At 44.0% G+C, this 23367-nt stretch overlaps 2 protein-coding genes across 3 annotated transcripts in view; one reads left to right on the top strand and one right to left on the bottom strand.

The window, feature by feature from the left end:
* Positions 1 to 70: 70 nt before the first annotated feature.
* Positions 71 to 9941, bottom strand: cstf3 (cleavage stimulation factor, 3' pre-RNA, subunit 3). The gene is made up of 20 exons (XM_040204453.2): positions 9597 to 9941; positions 8772 to 8876; positions 8515 to 8610; positions 4699 to 4731; positions 3961 to 4058; positions 3801 to 3867; positions 3669 to 3703; positions 3446 to 3572; positions 3273 to 3350; positions 3012 to 3174; positions 2696 to 2805; positions 2486 to 2602; positions 2180 to 2398; positions 1984 to 2086; positions 1769 to 1838; positions 1482 to 1677; positions 1218 to 1368; positions 1022 to 1116; positions 868 to 928; positions 71 to 678 (listed from the first exon to the last, which is right to left on the bottom strand). The coding sequence occupies exons 1-20, from the start codon at positions 9621 to 9623 to the stop codon at positions 479 to 481; spliced, it is 2151 nt and encodes a 716-aa protein (XP_040060387.1). The 5' UTR covers positions 9624 to 9941; the 3' UTR covers positions 71 to 478.
* Positions 9942 to 10591: 650 nt separating this feature from the next.
* hipk3b (homeodomain interacting protein kinase 3b) overlaps positions 10592 to 23367 on the top strand; it is a 34997-nt gene continuing 22221 nt past the window's right edge. For both annotated transcript variants that reach the window (XM_040196854.2, XM_078085015.1), the window contains exons 1-2: positions 10592 to 12154; positions 18609 to 19896. In XM_040196854.2, the coding sequence (XP_040052788.2) occupies positions 12082 to 12154; positions 18609 to 19896 (1361 nt within the window). In that variant the 5' untranslated portion in view covers positions 10592 to 12081. The remainder of the gene's footprint in view (positions 12155 to 18608; positions 19897 to 23367) is intronic.

Below are 23367 nucleotides of genomic sequence, written 5' to 3'. Positions count from 1 at the left end.
ATAAAAAGTCTTGATAAAAGACCGCTACAGAGAAAGACAGCAATGAAGTCAAATAAAAAAGCAATTCTGGTTGAACTTTTTTTCCATTTTTATTGAAAGGAATTGTTTACTCCAGTTATCTAAAAAAGAAAAAAAGCTTGATTCCACTTTGCCATCAACTGAACATCACAAGGCCAAAATAAGCTGTGTGCGAAAGTCAACCGTTTAATTAAAAATTTTGTACAATATAATGGTCAGTCTTTAAAAATAAAAACTGTTCAACAAAAAGAAGCCACAAAAACACCCCGGTGAACATACTGTATGCATGTCTCAGGGAGTGTGTGTGTGCATGTATGCTTGTCTTCTGTACAGAGATAAACGGATGTATAATCTGTCAGACACACTCGGAAATGTGGACATGAACCCCCCCCCCCCCCCGTCCCCATCTGAACCCCTTATGATTACATTCTTGACAGGTGAAGTGTGTGTTTTGGTTGGTTTATCGGATCCTTTTCTGTTGGCGCGAGCGGTAGATGTCGTGAATGGGTGGAGCCACGGCTCCTTTGTCGTCCTCTTCGTCGGAATCTGCATTTGGCCTCTTTAGTGACTTGGCAACAGCGTGGTTCTCCATGGGTCCATTGCCCTCCCCTCCTGTATCGGGCTGTCGGCCAGTGATAAGCTCTACAGCAGCATCAACAGCTGTGGAGGGTGGAAAAACATCGGTTTTAAACAAGGGAGCGAACAGCATGCTGACCCACTCAAACACGTTTTACAGCTGACGTATTTCCCTCTGCATCATAGTGTTGCTTCCCTGGATGAGGCAGAGTCAAGCTTCTAGAGTGGCTGCAGAAAAGAAACGGTCTGCATTCAACCAAAGAGGCAACTTACTCTCAGGAAGTGTGCATCTCCTGAAAGTTTCCATGAGCTCGTCCACTTGAACAAAGGGTCCCTGCATTGAGAAACAAACACAAACGTATTGCATCCTTGTGGAAAACAAACCCCGCTCATATGAGATTTATAGCACAAGGCTGCTGCTGCTCACAGTGAAGCACGTAGGCGGAGGGAGCAGCTTCATTAGGACCACAGCAGCTGGGGGCACTGGGAAAACGCCACCAGGGACAGGGTGTAAACCTGGAGCTGTGGAGAGGAAGACAGGTTTTATGCAACAGCCAGTGGAAGAGAGAGAGAGAGAGAGAGAGAGAGAGAGAGAGAGAGAGAGAGGAGAAGGTTCTACGTACGGGCCATGTGACGGGGCTGGAAGGGGATCATCTGGTTGGTGTCAGGTTTGGGGTACTCGGGTTTGCGGTCTGCTTCGTCCTTTTGTGCCGGCGCCGAGGGCGTCACCACGGTCTCTGGGAGCAGCGCTGCCAGTTTGGCACGAGACACGTCCTACAAGGGCAACCGTGGCGGAAACACCGTGAACATCCTTTGAGAGAACAAGGCCGGGGGCTGCACGCCGTGTTGTGACATCCCCTAATAAAAGAAAAATACTAAATGCGCACCTTGTATCCAAGGGCCTTGAGTTCACTGGCGGAGCAGGGATACAGGTCCATGAACTTGTATCGGTCTACGAGCAGGGCCGTTTCCTTGCCCTCGTACTCGTCCTTGAAGGCCGTGAATCGCCTGCGCTCCACTTTCAGGATACTGGCCAGGTCTCCTATGTTGCTCTCAAAAGCCAGGAACCGAGCCCAGATCTCGCTGAAGGGTGAGAGAAGAACAAAAATAAGCAAAGTGTTTGTTACGCAGGTCACATAAAAACACACACGACTTCATGAGAACGTAACATTACCCGGACTTTTCTGGCGACAAGCTTCCCGAGGTGAGGACACGCTCAAACAGAACCCTGGTGTTGTTATCCTCTGGAGGAAGACAGAGGCAACAGGGTTACACGTTTATCTTCCACTGCCGCGACAATGATGATGGAGGCACATTTTATTTCACCCACAGCTAAAACCGGGACATTGGTGTTACTACAGTAACAGATTGTTATTACACGTCACCTACCATTAAGATGGGAGAGGTAATCAATATATGCCAGTATGTACTCTGGGATGTCACCGTACTTCTTCAGACCAAGCTCAAAGATCTTGAAGGCCACAGATTTATCCTGCGGGGGAAAGATGAAAATAGTTTACAAAAAAAAAAAAACATGTCAAAAATGAATCTGCCTAACAATAAAACGATGATTGTGCGTCTTCACCTTGCTGCAGTAGTATTCCATCAGTGCTGCCGTCACATACACATGGTGGCGCGTGCGTAGATCCTCACGGGCCTTTTTGAAGATGATGCGACCCGACTTGATGCCTTCTGCCCTCCTGGCGAACTTCATGTACTGAATGTAGACTAGCGTGGGGTCGATGTCCTCGATCCCCAGCAGCTTGTTGTAGATGCTGTGGACCTTCTCGTACTTCATGCGACTCTGCGAGAGAAGCCAAAGACATTTGCCCATAAATACCCGCGAACCGTGGCGTCGAAATATCATTTGTGCTGCGCAAAAACCACTCACTTCTTCATAGTCTGCGAATGAAAAGTACAGCAGCATGTTCTTCTTCAGAAGAGTCCCGATGGCGCGTTCGTAGATGTTAGCTGCCTCGTCACTAAACAGCTTGGAATTGTTCATGTCCTGGACGGGAAAGCACGCAAACAAAGATACGTCTCATTTTGAGCTGAGGTTAGAAATACCGATGTTTGTCCAAAGGGGATTTCTCTCGCTCACCCCTTTCTCTGCCAGCAGCTTGCTGGACTGCTCCAGGTACTGTGCTGCCTCATACCAAACGTCCGGATGGTGGCCCAGCACCAGCAGGCACTGCTCGTAGGCAAACATCACTGCAACACACGGCGCAGCAGCCATTTACTACCGTTCAGAAAATGACAGGAGGAATTGATCTGAACTACAGGCGAGCAGAGAAACTAGGCCCTCTGGTGGCTCTATACCTGTGTAGGATCGGCACAGTGTCATATCAACGGAACTCATGGAATAACAGGCGTTATACAACAAGAGGAACATGAATAGCTACGGCACCAGTAGTCACCTCTCTTAGTGATGAGGGTCTGGTCTTCTGTGCGCAGCGGGTTGCTTTTCTCCCACTGGATGTACTTCTTCCACATTTCCACTTGCTGGGCTTCCTGAGGGGAGTTCTGCGGCGGTACAGAGGGCGCATTCCTGTCCAGTCCCTTCATCACCGTCTCGTACTCCTGAATGGCACAAACCGGCGCAAAACCATCTGCGTACATTTCTGAAGACGGAGCAAAGATGGAAAAAGGGGGTCCGCGTACGTTTGCCACGGTCTCACCTTGGCCACTCTCCTGGCATTCATGTAGTCCCTACTTCGGTCCTCGATCATCTTTTTGGCCAGGTGAACATTGATTCCCTGTTGGTGAAAGAGACGGGTCGGTCCAGCCCTCGCACGCTTTAACCGCCTCACCCGTGGAAACCGTTTACAAGAGGCCTGGCCGGCTCACTCACCTCCTCGTATTTGCTATAATCTCTCCAGAGCTGCTCGATGTTGATCATCGGGTTGACGCAGCCTCTCTGGTAGACCCTCCGCACCGCAGTGATGCGTTGGTTCTCTGCGTATGAGCCCACAGCTTCACTGATGGACCGCACAGCAGCACAAAGTCAAAGTTAAGAGTTGGCTAACAAAGTTGATGAAAGTCGCTACAGAATATATTGGAGGAAAAGCGCTTACACTCCTTTGAGGAAGTTGATGTAGTCCACCCAAATCTAAAAGAGAGGGAGTGGGGGACACTGTTAGGCAACAGTAGTATAAGTAGAGACACATACAGACACAGGGACAAGAAAATAGCTTAGATCTGTGTACCTGATAAGACATAATTTCCATGCCAATTTTATCGAGGGCAAAGTCATATGCCTGTGCCATCTTCTCTCTGAGGGTACAAAACGTGTTCATTTATTTGAGTATTTTCAGGGCACAGCAGTATGCCGGAAAACTGATTCCACAATGCAGCAAAGTCTCTTACTTGTAGCTGGGCAGCTTTCCTTTGGTCTCCCGAACATATGAGAGGTAACATTTCCACAGGTCAATGTGCAACACCTTCATCAGGCATCTCTGAAACAACTAAAGGGGCAAAGATAGAAGAGGAAGTGACAGGAATAGAGACACACTATTGCATATAGTTCCGTATTTGGGGGTGGGGGGACAGTTGTGTGGTGCACTTCAGCTTCATTAGACAGGCCTCAGACGTGCCCTACATTACAAGAGAGTTCCTTCAAAGTCAAATAGAGCAGCTTGAAGCTGCTTTGAGGGAAGTGCAGGACTCATATAATGTACTTTTGTCTTTGTGAAGTGCAGACAACAAATGAGTAGCAAACCAATGCAGAGGTAGGTTTTTTGTTTTTTAAATAAATAAAAAATCATGGAAATCGGTTCTGCGAAGAGAAAGCAATGATTATTATTTTTAACCTATTAATAGATAGTGATGGTAGTTTTAACTAGTAGTCACAAATTAATTTCTATGGTTACAAGCCAATATATAAGGAAAATCTTCTCACACTTAAAAAAGCACTTTTTTCCATCATTACTTTTCAGTAGGTTTTTGCACCTCATAAAAGTGATTTTAATTGATACTATTATAGTGTGAGTCAATGCAGTTGTGGAAATCACCAAAACGTTTATTTACCGAGTAGACTAATTAGAAACACTCTTATGACCTTTCCCGATAATATGAAACACACACTGATGTGTGATGGACACTTACCTTTTCTACCTTGTCATAGTTTTTAGCCTTGATCTGCAAATCAGAGTGTAAATGCAATGTTAATTCCAAATTATCCTCTACTTATGGCTCACGGTAAACATGCATTCATGCAATTGTGATCATTCAGAGACACACACAGACACACAAAGGACCTTTGAGATCAACAAAGTGAAATTCACACAATGAGAAACTTTAAAAGGGGTTTATTTTCTTTGCAGATTTCCCCACATGGAGGTTACAGTGCAGGCTAAGTTGCAGTTCGATTGCAGCTTAGCTCCCCTCATTCCCACTATACACACACACACACACCTTTTTTTATGACCACATGTAAGAAAAAAAAACCTGAGATAGTTTGAATCTCAATATTGCTGCTATATTTTGCATTAGTATTTGATATTTCAAAACTATTCACAGCTTTAGGTGTGCACGTTTCCTTGGTGGGCATCGTTTCACCAACTGTCCAAAAGTCCTGAGGTGTTAGCGCACCATACTTTAATGTCTACAAAGTCAAAAAGATGAATTGAACCAGCCTGGAAAGGACACAAAATGATAATTGTGTGGTAGGAAAATATCAACAAGGCACCAAGAAAGTACAGTGGTGGTGTTACAGAATCCCTCTGTACTCACACAATATTAAAAGAGTGACCTGCAGAAACAAAATGAAACATCCATTTATCTTGTGGCCTCGTGGTTGAGTATCGTCTATTGATTACATGTGTCCAAAAATACTCAAAAACATTTATGGATCTGTATCCACATTGGAAATTTTAAAAATACAGTCCATGAGGAAATGCAACATTCAACTGAAGATGGTGTTATTTTTTTTTGTAATTATGCAACTAATAATCAAAGCAATGCAAAATGCTAAAGTGTTGAATGCATACGGCCAACTTAATTTATCATTAAACACAGGGGGAAAGCGTTTCCCTTTGGCATATTCAGTACATAAAATCCATATTAAATAGGATTTTACAGAAGAGTTCTGCCAAGGACAGACTTTTGTTCAAATATGCAGCAAACGCCAACTGCAGCGTACAATGCCTTCAGGGTAATTCCCCCAAAACAGACTGACCTAAATCTCTCATCCCAGGCACTGCAAATCTGACCCATTTTGCTACAATCTTCATTAAAAAACAGACAACGCAAATGTAAATCTCTAAAAGAAAAAGACAACAGGTTTGGTATTTAGAACATGCATCTACTTGGTTTATTTTTACCCAATAAATTTATTTCACCTGTAAAATATCCGGTAACGCCTCAGATTAGAAACACCAGCCCAGAGCATTACCTAATGCAAGGTTAAAGCTATTTAATAGTCAGATGTGGCCTTCCAGAATTTAGTTATTTTTGAGCTCTGCAACCACTTCTGCCAATCCTAGCTGTGTATCTGTGTGCTGGCCTGAAATAGATCTGCCACATAGTGTGCAGGACTTAAGACTGCAATAACTGAATAACATGCAGGGGAATGGCTACAGATCTTTGTAGAACCTCCTCCTGCAGGGAAACTACAACGAAACCAGTGGCTGCTTTCTGGGCGAGTCTTAAGTACCTGGTTACATCATACATCCAGAAAACATAAACTCTACCACACACACTAGACCACAAAAAACAGGGCTTTTGCTACCTTCTAAATTGCAATTAAGTGAAATTGTGGCCCAACTCGCCATTTAGGAGCTACAGAAACTCAACAGCCATCAGAGAATTCATGCAGCACAATGCTGCAAACAAGCAATTACGACAACTTTTTATAAAATGAAAAATAGGAATGAACATCTACGTTAGGCAGGTTTGTGTTTACGACTGATTCTTCCCTTAAGCTACAGCTTTGAACTGTTATAGTGCCCACGTCACTATAAATAGACCACAATGACATACCAAGTGTATCACTATTACTGACAAGTTCTATGTAGCATTTCAAGGGAACCAGAACCTCACACCAGAAAGGAGACATGCCTGTAAAAGGAGTAAGAACTCTACAGGAACGGGCTGGCTGAGGCTTTGAGGTCATCCACGATAAAAGATGTAGTTCTAACCTACAGGTAGCTCTAATGGGGAGGACAGGGGGGGCATTCCACATACTTACCAAATGGGAGGGGGGGGGGGGGGGGTCTAAACTAATTAAATGCAAATGTGCCACGACAGTACAGGGAGGGAGGGGAGGTTGTGTTTTGGCTTAATAGTATATTCATGAAAAGAGGTAAAGCAGAAAAGACAAGTACATTTAATTTTTTTTATTGTATTTAAAGGGAATGGGATATTTGTAGTGTTATAGAGTCTACATACAGAATCTACAGACCTAACTTCAAGTAAACTGACCCAGTCACTTAAGAGCCAAATCTTTATATATCCAGAATTTGCTTTTTTTTTAAAAATATAAATGGACAGGATTCTATAACGTGACATCAACAACCAGGTGCTAATATCTGTGTAATACAGATAAACACTCCTGATACTTCAGATAACTACCTCCCTGCCAACTATCAGTTGAGAGATGTACCTGTAAAGGGTTTTCAGAAGAATAATTTATACCGAAGGATACTGCATAAATTACTGCATGGTTTCAAAGTATTAAATATCCAACTTCTAAATGAGGTGAACTTCCACGTCAAGAAATGGATTAAAAAAAAAATTAAATCAGGGTTCCTGCATATTCTTTAAAATCCGCAAATGAAACTCCCTCAGCTGTACGAACTGCTTTGCTTCTGTAGGGGAACCTACGCTTGAGGCGTGGGGCGGGACGCTGAGGCTTTAACTGGCACAAAGTGGATTTCGTGTCATCTGCGAGCTGGACTCATCAGCAAAAAGACTTCCTGAAAAGCCTCGTCCATTGGGAGAAAAGCAGCAACGTGCTCCGTCATTCCAGTTCACCACTCGTATGTCTGTTTTGTTAAAAGCAGAGTGATCCTGGTGGATAGAAGGGGCAGCTTCTTCTAGGGGAGCAACCCCACAACAACCAACCACAACTTCTACAACCTCGACACACGGCCACACTTGACTCACAACAAAGGAGCTAATCATTATCCCGCACCACACACTGGACTTTAAACTAGAGGCGGAACCCTGACGCCAACTAATGCTGTGAATCGTTGTGCAAACAATGTGTTGAACACCAGTTGCAGTTATCAACTGCAGAGGTGGGTGGCATTCGCAAACGCACTTCCCCATGTTAGCAAAAGTTATTATGGGCATGGGAACATTAATCATCCCGTCAGTGGCTCATAACCGCAAAGCCTGTGGATTGCATCACGGCAAGTGGGTCACTGGTGGCGGAGTCAGGAGTGGGGAGACATGTCTCATGAAAAGAATGGGCCACACAATCGAAATATTGGTTTATAATATTACCCGAAAGAAATGACACAGGAGGCAATAAATTGACACGACAAGTGAATAAAAGGCTAATGCACTCCAATACCATTAAAATAGTTTTAATATTGTTGCAGACCAAACATGCAACAAATGCACTTTACCCCATTTAAATATGATGCGGAGAATGTGTATTTTTTTTTAAATCCTATGAACAATTTGCTGGAAAAGAAATGGTTAGAGCTAAATTACCTCTTTACTTGAGTTCAAAGGCACAATTCCTAATGAGTATAATTTAGGGCCAGTTCATAACATTTCATATTGTAAGATATTGACTGTCAATAAACTTTGACAGCTGCGACCAAAAGAAGATAGACAGGCCTCGAGACTCCAAACAAGAATTGTGACTTTAAGCTCAACAGAAGAACGGGACATTTTGTGTGAAAATCACATTGTTGATCATGTTAGAAATCCCCAGCCATGCACACTGAAGAAAAGGAAAAGAATATTAACCTCGGCTTCAATGAAAAGTTTCCAGAATCTGCCAGAACTTGGGAACTGCGTGACAAGGCGCTCATATGTCTTCCTTGCTTTATCTATGGGTTGGTTCTAAAGAAGGAGAACGCATTAACATTCCACACTATGAAAAGCAGTCACATGGGAGAGAAAAAATAAATAGGTGATGTACTTTTAACAATCTACTACCCCACAACCCCACCCGTATTCCCCGTTGGTTCACCCCCAGGAATTACAACTCTGTGTCACTAAACCTGTGCTTCTCGAATCAGAATGCTCCATGCGTCAAGGTCATATGGGTTTTCTTCCAACTTCTTCTCTGCCTTCTTCACCTTCTCCGGAATATATTCTGCTGCTGCCTGCGAGACAACACAAGGCACAGGAAAACACGGTCATGCTGCTGCACAGACTGCCAATGCACTTTAACGCTGGTAGTGTAGTGAGACTCCAGGTGTGTGTGTGTGTGTGTGTGTGTGTGTGTGTGTGGGGGGGGGGGGGGGGGGGGACTAAAAAAAACACTACATATTAGGATTGTCTTTATCAGAGATACGGTTAGTTGTTGAAAACCAGGGCGCTGCATTATTGGCCCCGCCCATGCGGCGTGTGCAATGAATCAAGACCTCGCGGTTACTTCGGAGGGAACTTGGGTCCAAGGAAAGCAGCTAACTAGCAAATGTGAACGGCTAGAAGTGCTGAGGAGCAAACGCAGCACAGGGAAAAACGTTTAATGACCACAACGGCTAACGTGGAGGGGACTGCAACCGAACCTTTACTCATGGTGCAATGTGGCGTTTAGCGAACATTAGGAGAACTAGCGCGCTATCGTCAGACAATAAGTAGCGACACGGCTACAAGCGGGCGGCCAACATGGCGTGCTAAAAGCTGGGATTTTAGCATAACACGTTGCCGCCATTGTGTAATATTAGCCAATATCGACGTGACGTAAACACGTAACATGATGCGTAGGGGCGAGCCGTTTATATGCGACCGTTGCCGATGAAGAACATACAAGGTAAATTACATTCTAGCGGGGTTAGCTTTCCCCTCATATGAACTGCAAGTAACGGTAGCTAGGTTACCTGGTCGGCTGCTCCCTCGGTGGTCATGGTTGGAGTAATCTACGTAAGAAACGCTGGACCGGTTGGAATAACGTTAAAATAATAACGTGACGGCAACCTTAAAAACGACTAAACGATCGGCATAACTTCGAGGTGTCGGTCACATTGCCTTCAAGCAACTAGCTGCTGGACTGCTGGCCGATATCTCAAAATGGCGTGTTCCGCTGTGGTATCTGCGGGAGCAGCAACAGCAATAGTACTTCCGGCGGGAATCCTTCAACAAAGTAAAACTCCAAGGTCCACAATATGTGACCGGACCAAAACACATTCAACATGTGTGACTGCGCATATTAAATAGTGCAATCTAATTCAACAGTGCGGCACACTTTTTTTATGGGAGTCGGAATATGGGAACTATTATACTATATATATTTAAGCCTATTGAGAATCAACACTTCCCATTATGAATCATTATGATTGCCGTAAATGATGATTGTATTATTATTATTATGCATATTTCATTGACTCCGACGAATATATATTGTGTCTTATGCTAATTTTACTGTTAGTCAACTCTGAAAAGCTAAAGATTGAACATCATCGATAAGCACTTCTGCTAGCGGTTTTAGTATGTGAAGCACGTGTATTCAAGTGACTCATGAAACTGGAAACCAAGTTCCTCATTTGGGCCGATAGGCGGCTTCTGTAAGTGTCCATTAAACCATAAGGACCTTTTATATTTCATTTTGTATTACTGTATGATTATTGTATGTTCTTACTGTCAACCTCAAACCACTTTATTTACAAGGTTATAAATAATTTAGTATTGGCAAAGTGATGTCATCATTAATACAATACAGTCTTCTTCTGCACAACATAATACTTGTAACCTTTCTAACCAGCAGGGGGTGACACGTGATCAACACTTCAACGAGAAGTGTGTATCAGGCCAATGATTTAAAACAGGCCAGAGCAAAAGATCGTAGAGCATTTACCGGATCAAAAGTAAACAAGTGTTTTCCTTCTAAACAACTAAACTAGTATTGTGTATAATTTCTCGTACAGCTGTATTGCTGTGATTGTGTCTTTTTCTTTATATATATATAATGAATGTGTTTTTACAAACGTCTTTGAACAGGTTTGGTGGACACATTTGTATTAAAAACTAAAAAAAGACTGACACAGAGCTGACAAGATCATTGGATGATGCAGCATTGTTGGAGCAGATTTTTGCTGTTAATGGGGACTCCATTGATGCCCAAAGCACTAGTGCATCCACCATAAACTAAAAGGACATAGTGGGTGTAATCCAGCCTTTCCCTGAGCTACTTATCTTCTACCATTACCCAGCTGTGTTTACTGATGATGCACCAGGTTAAACAAGAGGTTTTCCCACTCCCTCTTCAGCTGACCGGGACTGGGGGGTTGTTTGTATTTGGTTGGGGCCCGGGAAAAACAATTTTATTGCATTTTAGTGGATTAGATCACAGCTATTCTTCTTAGACATAGGGGGTTTATGGGCAGCTTTGTGTGTCAGCTGGGTGCCTCCTCACTGTCTGAGCAGCAGATTTCAGCTGGTGCTCCACCGTCAATTTCCTAGTACTCTGATGCTAACACGTTACTAAATAAGGTTGTAAAATATGTATTTGTCTTTATCATCATTGGGTTCTTCCATTGCATTTTAAAGGATCCAATGTTTAGCACACCTTATATATTACCCAATCGTTTCACTCTTCTCATATTAAACATGGCTTATGCATTTTTAAATAATATGCTGTGTATAGCTTAACCAATCAGTTATCAACACCACAGTTATGTATAAGTTTGTAAAATAAATGATTTAATTTCCCATTCAGTTGACCCCGTTGTTGTTCAATGCTAATGCATTATTCTTGATATTGCCTGCTTCTAATATTCTAATCCAGAACTTTGGGGTTTTGTTTATTTAGGAGGCTATATAGAGGATATGTTTGTCTGTAATTGTTGTTTGTTCCAAGCAGCCTGCCAAGTATAAACTAAACAAAGGAAATAAATCCCCAGACTTATAAACTTTAATATGTTTTATTTACAAGTCGAACGCCATTATTTCGTTCATCATTTTAAACGTTCACATTCTTTAGTTGAAAATAAATCGGATCCAAATCGCAAACGTTTGTGAATGTATTCGCTCGATTGCTCTGGTCTGGCCAATGCCGTCAGTTCACAAACATTCGCGTGAACTCGGAGCTGGAGAAAAAAAAAGACACGAGAGAAGCAGTCAGGCCCGCGGAGCAGCACGTCCAGACGGGGCAACGGAGCCTCTTTCGGAGATGGGCTACTTCGCCCAAAGAGGAAGGAGACACATTTGAACTGTGTAGCTACAGCCTGGATTCGGCGTGGTGTTTCTGGCCGCTCATATGCAAGAGTTATTTGTTGTTTAAAATGTGGGAGATGGTGGCGTTACCGAGAGGGAGCTCTCCCTTCCTGTCGTCTAGGACAAGATGGCAGCAATGCAGGCGGACTGTGCATGGTATGGATCTATAAGTCCATAACATGTCCAGAGAAGCCCGGGATTATACTTATAGTGACTCTGTGTGAAGGTGAGTGGTGTTGAAAAGGCAGTTAATGCGGATATTTCTTTATCTTAACAGACGATAGTTTGAACGTGACGTAATGCACGTAATACGAAGTCATAACTTGGCTACGAACTTGGCTCGTGAGCCTTTTGCTGTTTACTGTTTCATACCCTTCGACGTTCTCCGCTTGAGCGCAGCTGCCTTTGTCAGCACTTTCTCTAACAGACACACCAGTGGTGCGTTTATTTGACGTATTATCCTGCCAGACGGCGGCAGCGATGACGCTATTAAGAACGCGAGTGCGGTTTGTCCCTGTTGTGTTTATTTCAGTGTTGTCACGGCGACCCGTTTATTTTTTTATTTTTTTATTTAACTGCGTTAGCTCTATTAAAGCATGCTATGCTTAACTAACATGACTTCACTTTCAGTAGTTCGGTTCTGCGAACCTTAACGAACCGTATTTGGTCACACCGGACCGAGTGACCACGGCCAACTCGTGAGTGTTGCGTTAACGGTCACCTGGTTCTCCGTTTAACGGCAGCTTTCTGTTGACCCAGCAAAGCGTTGCAGGATCGTGTTAATGCTTAACCATGACGAGAACGGGCGAAAACTCAATAGACCTTTTACACCGTCTGAATAACACATGCTGGATCATAGTGGCCACAATGCGTTTAGTACTTTCAACTGATACCCAACTAACGTTAACTTATAATAATACTGGAAGTGCAAGTTTTGCACGTACACGAGGTGTTCTAAACTACTATGGGAATGAATGTCCAGGTAATCACCCGTAACGAGGGTGTAGTCTGTAATCTACTCTGTCCTTTACCACAATGCAGGGGGTGGTTCTGTGTGTCCACTTCTGAGAGGGTGTGGACATATAAACTACCCCACCAGCTGCAGGACAGTGTCCTATAGAACTGTTTGCGGCACGAAACCATCACTTTTGAGTTGATCTGGTCCGGGGACACATGGTGAAAGTCTTACTGTGGCCTACAGCATTAGAAATAAAAGTTCATATATACTTCCACGACTGCATGGCCGGCTTGTATTATAATAACTTGTTTTTTTCTTGAACTATGGAATAGTTCTATGGTTTGTATATTTAGGCAAGTTGGGCCTATGCAGCAGATGTCTGCTTTGTTTGGTCCAAATAGTGTAGGCTCCTCTCTTTTTTTACTTTCTGTTACCTAATCAAGTTAACTTCTGTTTTGCTTGTATTTATTTTATATTCTATGAAACACTACTCCCATTGAAATAGTATCAATTTACATATCCGAGGAGAGTATATGTGACTAGAAATCAGCTGGTATTAGAGTTACTAAAAACATGAACGCTAGTGAAACTGTCATTAGTTACTTTTACTTTTTGAAACCACACGTAGAGTTTGTTTGATTCCCCTTTGCTTTAACACGTCTGCGGGTAGTGTCAGCATTTGTTAGCTTATTGTTATCAAGGTCTTAAAAGCAAAGCGAAGCTTGCGCGTGGTAATGATGCCAGAAGACGGTCCGCGCAATGTGGCCAGTAAATAAATGTGTAAACCGTGTTTTCTTGTAAAGTAATTGGTATGACTGGATAGTGTTGGTTGTTCAGAGGTAGGGTGTCAATAAGACTTTAAAACATGTTGTTATGTGACGTCATCCCTCAGTGATGAGTCTTTGTAGGGGAAGCTGGTTATCACTATTACATTGTGACCAATTTAATGACTGGTTTCCAAATGAGGTCATCTGTACATGTGCGTAAACGCAACAGAGTAATGGAAAGTTTATGGGGCGAGCCCTGTGACGAGAGGATGTCGTGTAAAAGTCACAAAAGTGATGAGTGGATGACGTCCAATATCCCAAGAAGTAAACATCCAGCACATGGAACATAATTACCTAAATGGTTCAAGCAATGTGGTCACAGCCCTGTTTTTGAGTAATATGGCAGATGGTTTTGTGGGGAAAAACGTGTCAGGGAAAAATATTTAGGTAAGATAGATCATTCTGCGACTGTTTTAGTGGAACCGTTGAGGCGCTCTATGAAAATTGGCGTTGTAGTATTTCAGCGTGTGCAACATGGTGAAATCTGTTTAATATACATTTGATACAGGTGACAGACAGGTGTCATTGAATGTAAAGTGCATCACATTTCCCAAAGTGAAACTCTATTTCTATATTTTGCACATCTGAAATGAGGGTGTACGATGTACTTTTGGCATAGACATCGTATCATCTCATATTTTCCTCACAGAAAGCAAGAATGACCTTTTAACTAGGGGGGTGCTGCCTCTTTCTTCTTTATCGGCGGCCATCTGGGCCTATCTCTTATTTCCAAACTCGTATAAAAAGGGGATGGTCACACGCTTTGCGTTTGATTTAAATATAGAGTGTGCCGTGATGGGCGTGATATCAGCACGATGAGTACAGATACAAATGGGTTCTCTTGTGTTAGTACGCAAACAGCATACACTATATTTTTAGTATAGCTGTCACCTGCAATGCAAATTGCGTGTTCATACAGGGAGAATACTTTGAAAAGAGTCATACGTTCACTGAGGAAACGGCATGTGGTCACATGCTTTACAATAAAGAGGGCCCTTTTATTCTAACAGGCATCACAGTTCATCTACACATGACTGGCCCTGTAAGTGAAGGCAGCAACCTCTGCTTAACAATTAAGTAAAAGCAACAGCCAGAAGCCCATTCTGCATTGGGTACTAATGTCTGAGCAGCAGCCGAGGAGACGGCGTTGGATTATTTCATAAACAACAACGATTGTATTGTATCAATCTCGAGTAGTGACATTGAGTTTGTTCTCTGTGTGGATTGCTGTTCCTTTGCGGTTATTAACATAATGGTGGATGTTGTGTTAACTGTAGATACACAAGATTAGTGCTGGTTGTCAACTAGAGAATAGAGAACCAAAATACCATGGCAATGAACTGATAACGAATTAGGTTGCTATGTCGTTTCCACAAATGGGCTTTTGGACTGACAAAACATCCCCAGACCGAGCCTAAAACTCTCGGGTTACTGTGACATCACGCATGACATCAAGTTAGCCAAAGATATAGGAACCACTGCAGAACAAAGGATGGATCCGCCTGTGTGAACGGGGCTGTAGTTTCGGATTGCACCCCCCGCCCCCACCCCCTCCACCCGCAACCTAGTTACACTATTAATATTCCTGTGTCTTAAGGCCCTTTTGTCAATCACTACCAATTGTGCACCGCAGACAGGTGTTTGTTGTTTATTTTCTTCTCAATTTAATTTGATAAGACCAGGGTCAGAAGTTCAACTTTGGGCAAATTACTTTGCAGCTCAAGGTTGCTGGAAAAGATCCTACAGGAGTATCTCTCTTCAGCTGGTAATTCTAGCAGCAGCTGCCATACTTTGGAAGGGACAAAGGCTGTCGACTTGACATCCTGGTGTCGGGCGTCTCCTGCCTATTTAGTGGTTGTATTTGCATTGCCAGGGAGAAGCGAAGGTTTTGTTCTATGGCTGACTTTTACCACACCAAGCAGGGAATTCACATCTGGACATCTGTATAGCTGAGCGGATGGGAGCGGTAAAGGCCTCGACCGCCTGGGGACATTAGATGTGCCGTTTTTGAATTGACGTTGCCAAAGAGTAGTGTTAATGTGTTATTCCACATGTAACTCTATAGGTTCCATACATCACAAAAGTAACCGTGATTTTTCATATTCATTAACGCTTCCTTCTGTCAATAATCTCCATTGACATGGAAATGGTGTGTCACAGTGCTATGGGAACAGCCCTGGCGTGTAGATACATGTTTGCTTAACAGTGAAATGTTGAAAGGGAAAGGCGGTGTTATGTGGTTATGTTAATGCGGTGGTAAAGCAGTTTGCGTGCTCTCTCGCCCCGTCGGCGTGGGTTTTTATTTTTCCCCTAGCTTCTCCGGCTTCCCTCCCACTGTCAACACACACGCGGGTGGATGTGAATGCAAACCTGAATGGCTTTCTGTCTGTATGTGTCAGCGCTGTGATTGTGCGGCTGCCTGTGCAGGGTCCACCCCACCTTCACCCGCTGTCAGCTGGGAGCAGGGCAGCGATCACAGATGATGGATGGGCAGTACGAGAAGAGATGGGCTCGTGTTTTAGTCCTGCCAATCGTCTTGGAAATTATCATAGCTAGGGCAGTGGCGGTTTAAACAAAAAAAGAACAAACATACATGTTCAGGTTTAACTGGTCGTACAAACTCTGCACTCAACCCACTTCTGTCCACAGGAATAACCTTTCCATCGCTGCGTCACACACTGGCTACTCGCGGTTAGAAACATTGGTGAATAGATTCTGGTTCACCACCAACGGACATCGCCATCAGTGAGCCACACACACAGCTGGAGCAGTTTTGCAGACGGATGTTATAATTTTAGGCACCCAAACGGTGTTTCCCTGTGTGCTGTTGGCAGTTTTGTAGTTGCAGGGTGTTGAAGGTGTCCAGTGTACGACACAATGAAAGTATAAAAACCACTCTCCTCTAGAACAGTTTTCCAAGATTCAAACTCTGCATATTTTCAGGCGGTTAAGTTTGCATTTTGTGTGTCCTAAAATGTTCCGGACGGCAAGAAAATGTAAAGTCTGCGTAAAAATGATTGCGAATGTTACTGTGTCCCAGTCGATTCTTTTTTTACATTCTTTTTACAGTATATGCCAACGACATAATTCAATTGAAAAGGTGGATGAGTGCCAAGCGCTCACGGCCCGGGCTCGATGCACCGCGCACGTGCACTGTCCTCGTATTCATGAAGCGTTGACGCGAGCGGTGCGTCGGGCAATTTATTGTCCAAATGAGAATGCTTTGAAACACGCTGGCTTACAGGGGAAGAGGAAGTCTGTGTGCACGGCTACCTGTCTAATCTCTAATTGTCGTTTTATCAGAAAATTCCACTCATGTAATCCGTAAATTACACCCATCGCGACTGTAACGAATATATAAACTGCAGGGCTCTTAAATTACAGACCACACACCATACATGCAGGTACTGTAGCAACTGCCCCAACAACAATTAAGCAAATCCCAGCATACACTGGGGCGAGAGGTGGGGTCCTGTATGGAAACGCCCCAGCCTGCTGCCATAACATGATAATTACATGTTAAATATGTAAACATGGAGTCTAGGGCAACTATTCTCAAACAATGGGCATCTTTTTAACAATTAGAAGTGGGCCTTCTGTCACAAAGGATTGGGAACCTCTGGTCTAGTTCACACCATCACAAGTCTTTTCATCTGGTGGGTGTAGAATGAAAACCTTTGTGTCACTGTGGGGGCTTCTAGACTGGACTTGAGCCAGGACTATTATGGTCCAGGTGTGTCACTGTGGCAAATTTAAAATTCCCCATCGGGCACGTCGGCTGTTGTTGTTCATTCTAGACAATAAGGGTTGTCGTTTTTTTAGTCGACAGCTTGGGAGAGTTTGAGGATGAGAATAAGGTAAACGGTGTCACCAAACGGTAGCATGTGTGCGGGGAATGGACTGACCTTATCTCGCTGCTCAGAATAGAGTCAAATGGGCTCAACGCTTGTTTTTTCCACAAGCATTTATTTTAGGAGACTTCACAGGGAGAGCTAGCAACCAGATATCTTTAGATGGATTCGAACAAACTTTTTTTTTAAAGAGATATACAAGTAAAATATAAAAAAATTGAAGCAGTGCTCCTAAAACTAGCTTCTGTTTACAGCATTAGGGACATTGATTTGCTTCTGTCTATTTCAATTTGTGTTTTCCCAGGTAAACATCTTTCTGTAAATTAACTATTGATGGAAACCTTTAGGGAAAAGCTGCTCGTCTCCCAGTGAATTTGCCCTGGGATGGAAGTAGGTCATAGGCTCCAGTATGGTGTCTACTGAAGTTAACGTGCCAGTCTTGAGTACAGATGACGCTTTTAACTTAACCTCTCTTTTTCTCTCACACATAAGTGACTTTCCCAATATATATTCACAAAGATGTAATGCCCCCCCACCTCCTCTCTCTCTCACACACACTCAAACACGGGAAAAGAAAGAAAAGTAAATCATGTCTGAGGTAATTGGACCAGTGGGCCTGATGATGCTCTGTGACTTTATTTGTCTTTCTTTGTCTGTATCTTATCGTTTCTCCCGCTCTATCGGTTGCCTAGAGGTTGCATAGAGCAGAAGGGTGAAGTGGTTCATAAGCACTATACTACAAAATGTTGTCTTGCCCTGATCCATTTGATGTATGAGGTTGGTGTGGGGCACTTACAGTTGTGACGTAATCGGGTGGAAGTAATTAATAAAACCAATCGGATCTGGGCAGTCCGTTGGTTGTTTGGGACTCATTGTCACTGAAACGTGAGATGCAAGCGAATTAAGGCAGGAACATGCTCTTGTCGCAGCTCGATAGGTTTTTGTCCTGCACAATATGCTGTTCATCAAAATGTCCCCATTTTATGCAACACGCTAAAAAGGATCCAAGCTAACCACTTGTTGCTTCATTCTCTTCCTCTGCAGGTATGGCCTCACAAGTCCTGGTCTACCCACCACACATTTATCAAACCCAGACAAGTGCCTTTAGCAGCGTGAAGAAACTCAAAGCGGAGCCCAGCAGCTGTGTGTACCATGAGAGAGCACACCTGTCGACTCATCTGAACCGCAGAACCCTTGGAATCGTGCAGCCGACCAAACAAGCCCGCTCGTTTGTGAACCCTGACTCGGCGGCGGGCGTGAAAGTGCGCGGAGGACAACAGTACACGGTGCAGACGGTGGTGGTCCGTGGTGTACAGAGACAAGAGACTGGTAATAGGGGAGGAGGACGAGGCCAAGGAGGAGGAGGACGAGGCCCGGCGGCGGCCCAGCAGCGACAGGACACAGGGGTCGTCCACTCGCAGGGCAAAGAGGAGCAGCAGCAGCAGCAGCAGCAGCAGCAGCAGACAGACACAGCAAGTGGGGGCAGCAGTGGAGCAACAGGGGCAGGAGGAGGGGGAAGGGGAGAGGGCCGGAGTGGAGGGGGAGAGGAAGAGGGTGACAAAGAAGAGGACTGTGGAGGTTTGAACTCAGCCGACGGCCCCCAGCGATGCGGGCTGAAACGCAAGAGTGAGGAGCTTGGGAACCGAGGGAGCACCATGCAGATTGTGGAGGAACTGACGATGCTGCCTGCCATGATGCAAACAACGAATGTGGGGAACGCGGCCGCGGGGGGGCCCTCGAAAGCGGGTGCAGGAGGGATGGGAGGAGGGGACGGGGATTATCAGGTGGTACAGCATGAGGTCTTGTGCTCCATGAAGAATACTTATGAGGTGCTGGATTTCTTGGGCCGCGGCACCTTTGGCCAAGTGGTGAAGTGCTGGAAGAGGGGCACGGGCGAGGTGGTGGCTGTGAAGATCTTGAAGAACCACCCTTCGTACGCGCGGCAGGGTCAGATCGAAGTGGGCATCCTGGCCCGTCTGAGCGCGGAGAACGCCGACGAGCACAACCTGGTGCGAGCCTTTGAGTGTTTCCAGCACCGCAGCCACACCTGCCTGGTGTTTGAGATGCTCGAGCAGAACCTGTACGATTTCCTCAAGCAGAATAAGTTCAGCCCGCTGCCCCTGAAGGTGATCCGCCCCGTGCTACAGCAGGTAGCCACGGCGCTGAAGAAGCTGAAGAGCATGGGTCTGATACATGCAGACCTCAAGCCGGAGAACATCATGCTGGTGGACCCAGTGAGACAACCGTACCGGGTGAAGGTGATAGACTTCGGCTCAGCCAGCCACGTGTCCAAAGCAGTGTGCTCCACGTACCTCCAGTCTCGGTACTATAGGTGAGTAGAAAAGATAGAGATATCTTTATATATATCTATGTATATATTTTAGTTTCTCTAAACTAAACTAATTCCAGTCTGTGTTGGTCCAGGCGCCATAGTTGCGTTACAAAATGTCCTTCCTCTTGACAAAACAAGGAAATGTTTCCCATACTGAACAACATCCTGCCTGTTTAGGACCCGCATACCACACTCTAAGAAAATGTGACCCTGCTGTATTGACTGGCAGATTACAGACTTGCATGTCTCCACTGCCGGGGGCCCAAGAATTTAAAATATTATGTAAAATGTTTTTCTTTTTTTACTCTGTGGACATTTCTTCGATGACTTGCATTGTGGGTAAAACGGCTTTGCCTTGAAAGAATAGATAGGGAAATATTTGAATGCAATACAATATTTGTGACAACGGCTATAATGAGTAAATACAGGAGGCAAATTACTGAATGCCATTCCAAAGTATTGCTCAGGGTACAACAACATTGTTTTTGCCATTTCAGGATGTGCAAAAGGTATGACAAGTAGCATTATATTATAGTGCTGGGGTGTGATTTAGAAAAACAGGCCTAAATGGTTTCAACTGTTGAGTGATAGGCAGTTGTGACCCACTTGTTGTTCGCTGTTCGCTGTGTACTTAACCTTGTTTTGCATAGAGACTGAGATGGTAAGAAATGATAAAATGAGCCATTTTGCACTAATCGTCTCCTCATTCCATGCCCAGTAATGAATGAGGTTTTGTACATAGATCCCCCAATGATTTTAACCCTTGTTGTTGAGGTACGCTGTTCATTAGACACATTGATTCAACCAATCACAAACGCCAACTAGCTACAATATCATGAGGCTATACCTGTTTTACTTTTACCCTTTCCACTGCACAAGGAATGAACCGTGGCATTTAATATCAGCCATACAGCCAGCATACCGGTGTGTGTGAACACAGTGGAAATAGAAAGATAATACTCCGTAGTGCACAAAGTAAAATGAGTGTTGCATTATTATTCTTTAAAAATGCGGCCTGTTCCAAATTCCTGCCTAAATAATTAATATGTATGGTGCAATAGGAAATCCGACGGATCATTAAGATTTCTAACAATACACTAAAAAGGGTGGGCTGATTCCCACTGGGAGCCACATGGTACGTCTGTACCAGCAGGCAGGATTGACCTTAAGAGGATATCTGCCTCCCTTCTCTTTCCACATGCTAGTGGGCCCCCTCTCAGAGGACATCCTATAACCGGTCCCACGTCCACGGCAGCAGCTCGATGCTGTCGACTGACGGATGTCTGATCAATCCGCCCCTCCTCAAATCTCACCAACTCTCCCACATGGCACGACTGGGTCGTTATCTAATTTCGATGAGTTGTGATGTGATGATCTTGAGGTAACGTGTCAGAAGGAAGACGACTCCGCATTAACTACAGCTGTGAAACACACGATGGTTGTAAAGCTGTGGAAAAGGGTACATTTAGATCTAGACCTGGACATTTAATTAGCCTGCGTGTAATGGAGGAGACACAATTCAGCTCCTATATTTAATGATTGTTGGAAACCTTCAGGGCTTGCTGTCCACCTGGCTGCAGTTTGTATTATCTATGGAGCGTAAACATGTGCTGACCCCGTCCTGAGTGGAAAAAACAACTGAGCTTCAAGGTCCCCAGGTCCCTGTTTTCTTACAGCTTGTCACAGCATGACAGAAATATCTGAGATCCACTCAGACGGCGTGTTTAAGTGGATTCTGTGGCAGACTTTTAATACTCTTTTTTTTTTTTTTTTTTTGTCTTAAGTCTTGATTTCTAAGGCTGGGAAGACTTGAGCCGGATTTATGAGCAACATCCAGGTCAGCTAGCTGTTTTTAGTGAGCGACATTTACATGGCATTTGAGTAATTCTCACTGCCTGCACACGGACGGTGAAGCAGTGTGCCCTGAGGGAATGAAATACGATTGATGGAAAAGAGGCAGAAAGGTGATTTTGACTTTTGTCTAAATTTTACCGTAGATTTTCCCACCGGGTGAGATGACATACTTTGTGTGACCATGTTCCCCGGCCATAGTTGGAAGTTACCTGTTAATTACACATAATCATTGTATTCTCTTTTCATCCCAGATGAGCCACTTATTGTTTTTGTGAAATATGTCATGTTGTACTTACAACCTATTTCAGGAGATTGCTCAAAATAGAAGTGCTGTACTTTTGTGGGGGAGGATGTTCAGTTCTGCCGACCTTAAACTTTGATAAGCAGCACTTTTCTTGCAGGTGTTGCATGGTATTGCACTTTGATACACAGGTTTGGAAGATTGTATAATTATCGAGTGACCTATGTGGCAAAATCCTACAAACACAAGATGCACATTGTATTAAAGCCACTGTCGTTTGGTATTGTTAGGTAGTGTTTTCATCAGGCTAGGTTCACGCCGGTGCACATTTCTAAAACATGGTTTACAACAATGTTACAACAATACTTTATTGTGCAATCATGTAATGCACCTGGTAGATAATAAAAGTTAATTCACATATTTAATCCCCGGGAAAGACCGACCTCCGCATAAGATGTTAAAAACCAATTTCTTCATTTTGTTTCTGATTTGTTTGATGACAAACCGTCTTGATGAAAAAGGCTTTGTGAGGGTCGTCCTTCTGTAGTCGCCCCCCCCCCCCCCCCCTCCCCCTGGCAGACGGGAGTATCCAAAGCAGAATGTGGGGGGCAGCGTTGCTGAGGCTAAGTGTGAATGGTTGCTTAAAATAGCTCGCGGGATGCCGGCCAGAGGGCTCTGACTTCTATAGATGGTGAAGCACATAGGCAGGCAGAAGGAAATAGAGACCGCCTGAAATACTAGAGAGCTCTCCCTTACTTACTCAAGGTCAACCAGCGCTAACGTCAGCTCTTTTGATTTTTCTTACATCCGCTTGCGTGTGTTTCTCCATGTGCGCGGCCTTAAACCTTGTGGGCCTAAAGTGATTTAGCAGCTTTTCAAATCAATACGTTTGACGGATGCACCAGCCACTTTGACAATTTACCAGCATTTACCGCCCTGATTCGCAGTCAGTCGCAGGCGCCTCCAATGTTATTCAATTGGCCCCACAATATGTAAACTGTTCCTAATGTTCAACTTAATGACTACAAGCAACATGTGAATCACTCTGGTCGATTCAGATTAGATGGAAATCTGACTCGTCCACTCAGTCCACTCAAGTCATTTCTTATTTTTTTGTCATTATCTTTACTCACATTAAGAATGTATTGTATTTGACCAAAGATGACAGCATTAGTGTTAAAACGTATTTTTTCCAAGCTAGACCAGTTGAGGTGTGTAAGCAACGAGCTGTTGTTTTTTCTCTCATTAAAATATTTGCTTGAAGACTACTGGATTCACTTTTTCCCAAAAAGTTAATTTGAAACCGGTTTTGTGTTTGTAGGAACGTTTGGGAACACAACAGTCTTCCCTTTTATGAACTGTGTACTTCAGTGGGT

The sequence above is a fragment of the Gasterosteus aculeatus genome, chromosome 12 (assembly GCF_964276395.1).
Source record: "Gasterosteus aculeatus chromosome 12, fGasAcu3.hap1.1, whole genome shotgun sequence".
Lineage (NCBI taxonomy): Eukaryota > Metazoa > Chordata > Actinopteri > Perciformes > Gasterosteidae > Gasterosteus > Gasterosteus aculeatus.
Note: the sequence above shows the minus strand (reverse complement) of the source record. Positions and strands in the feature narration are given on the sequence as shown.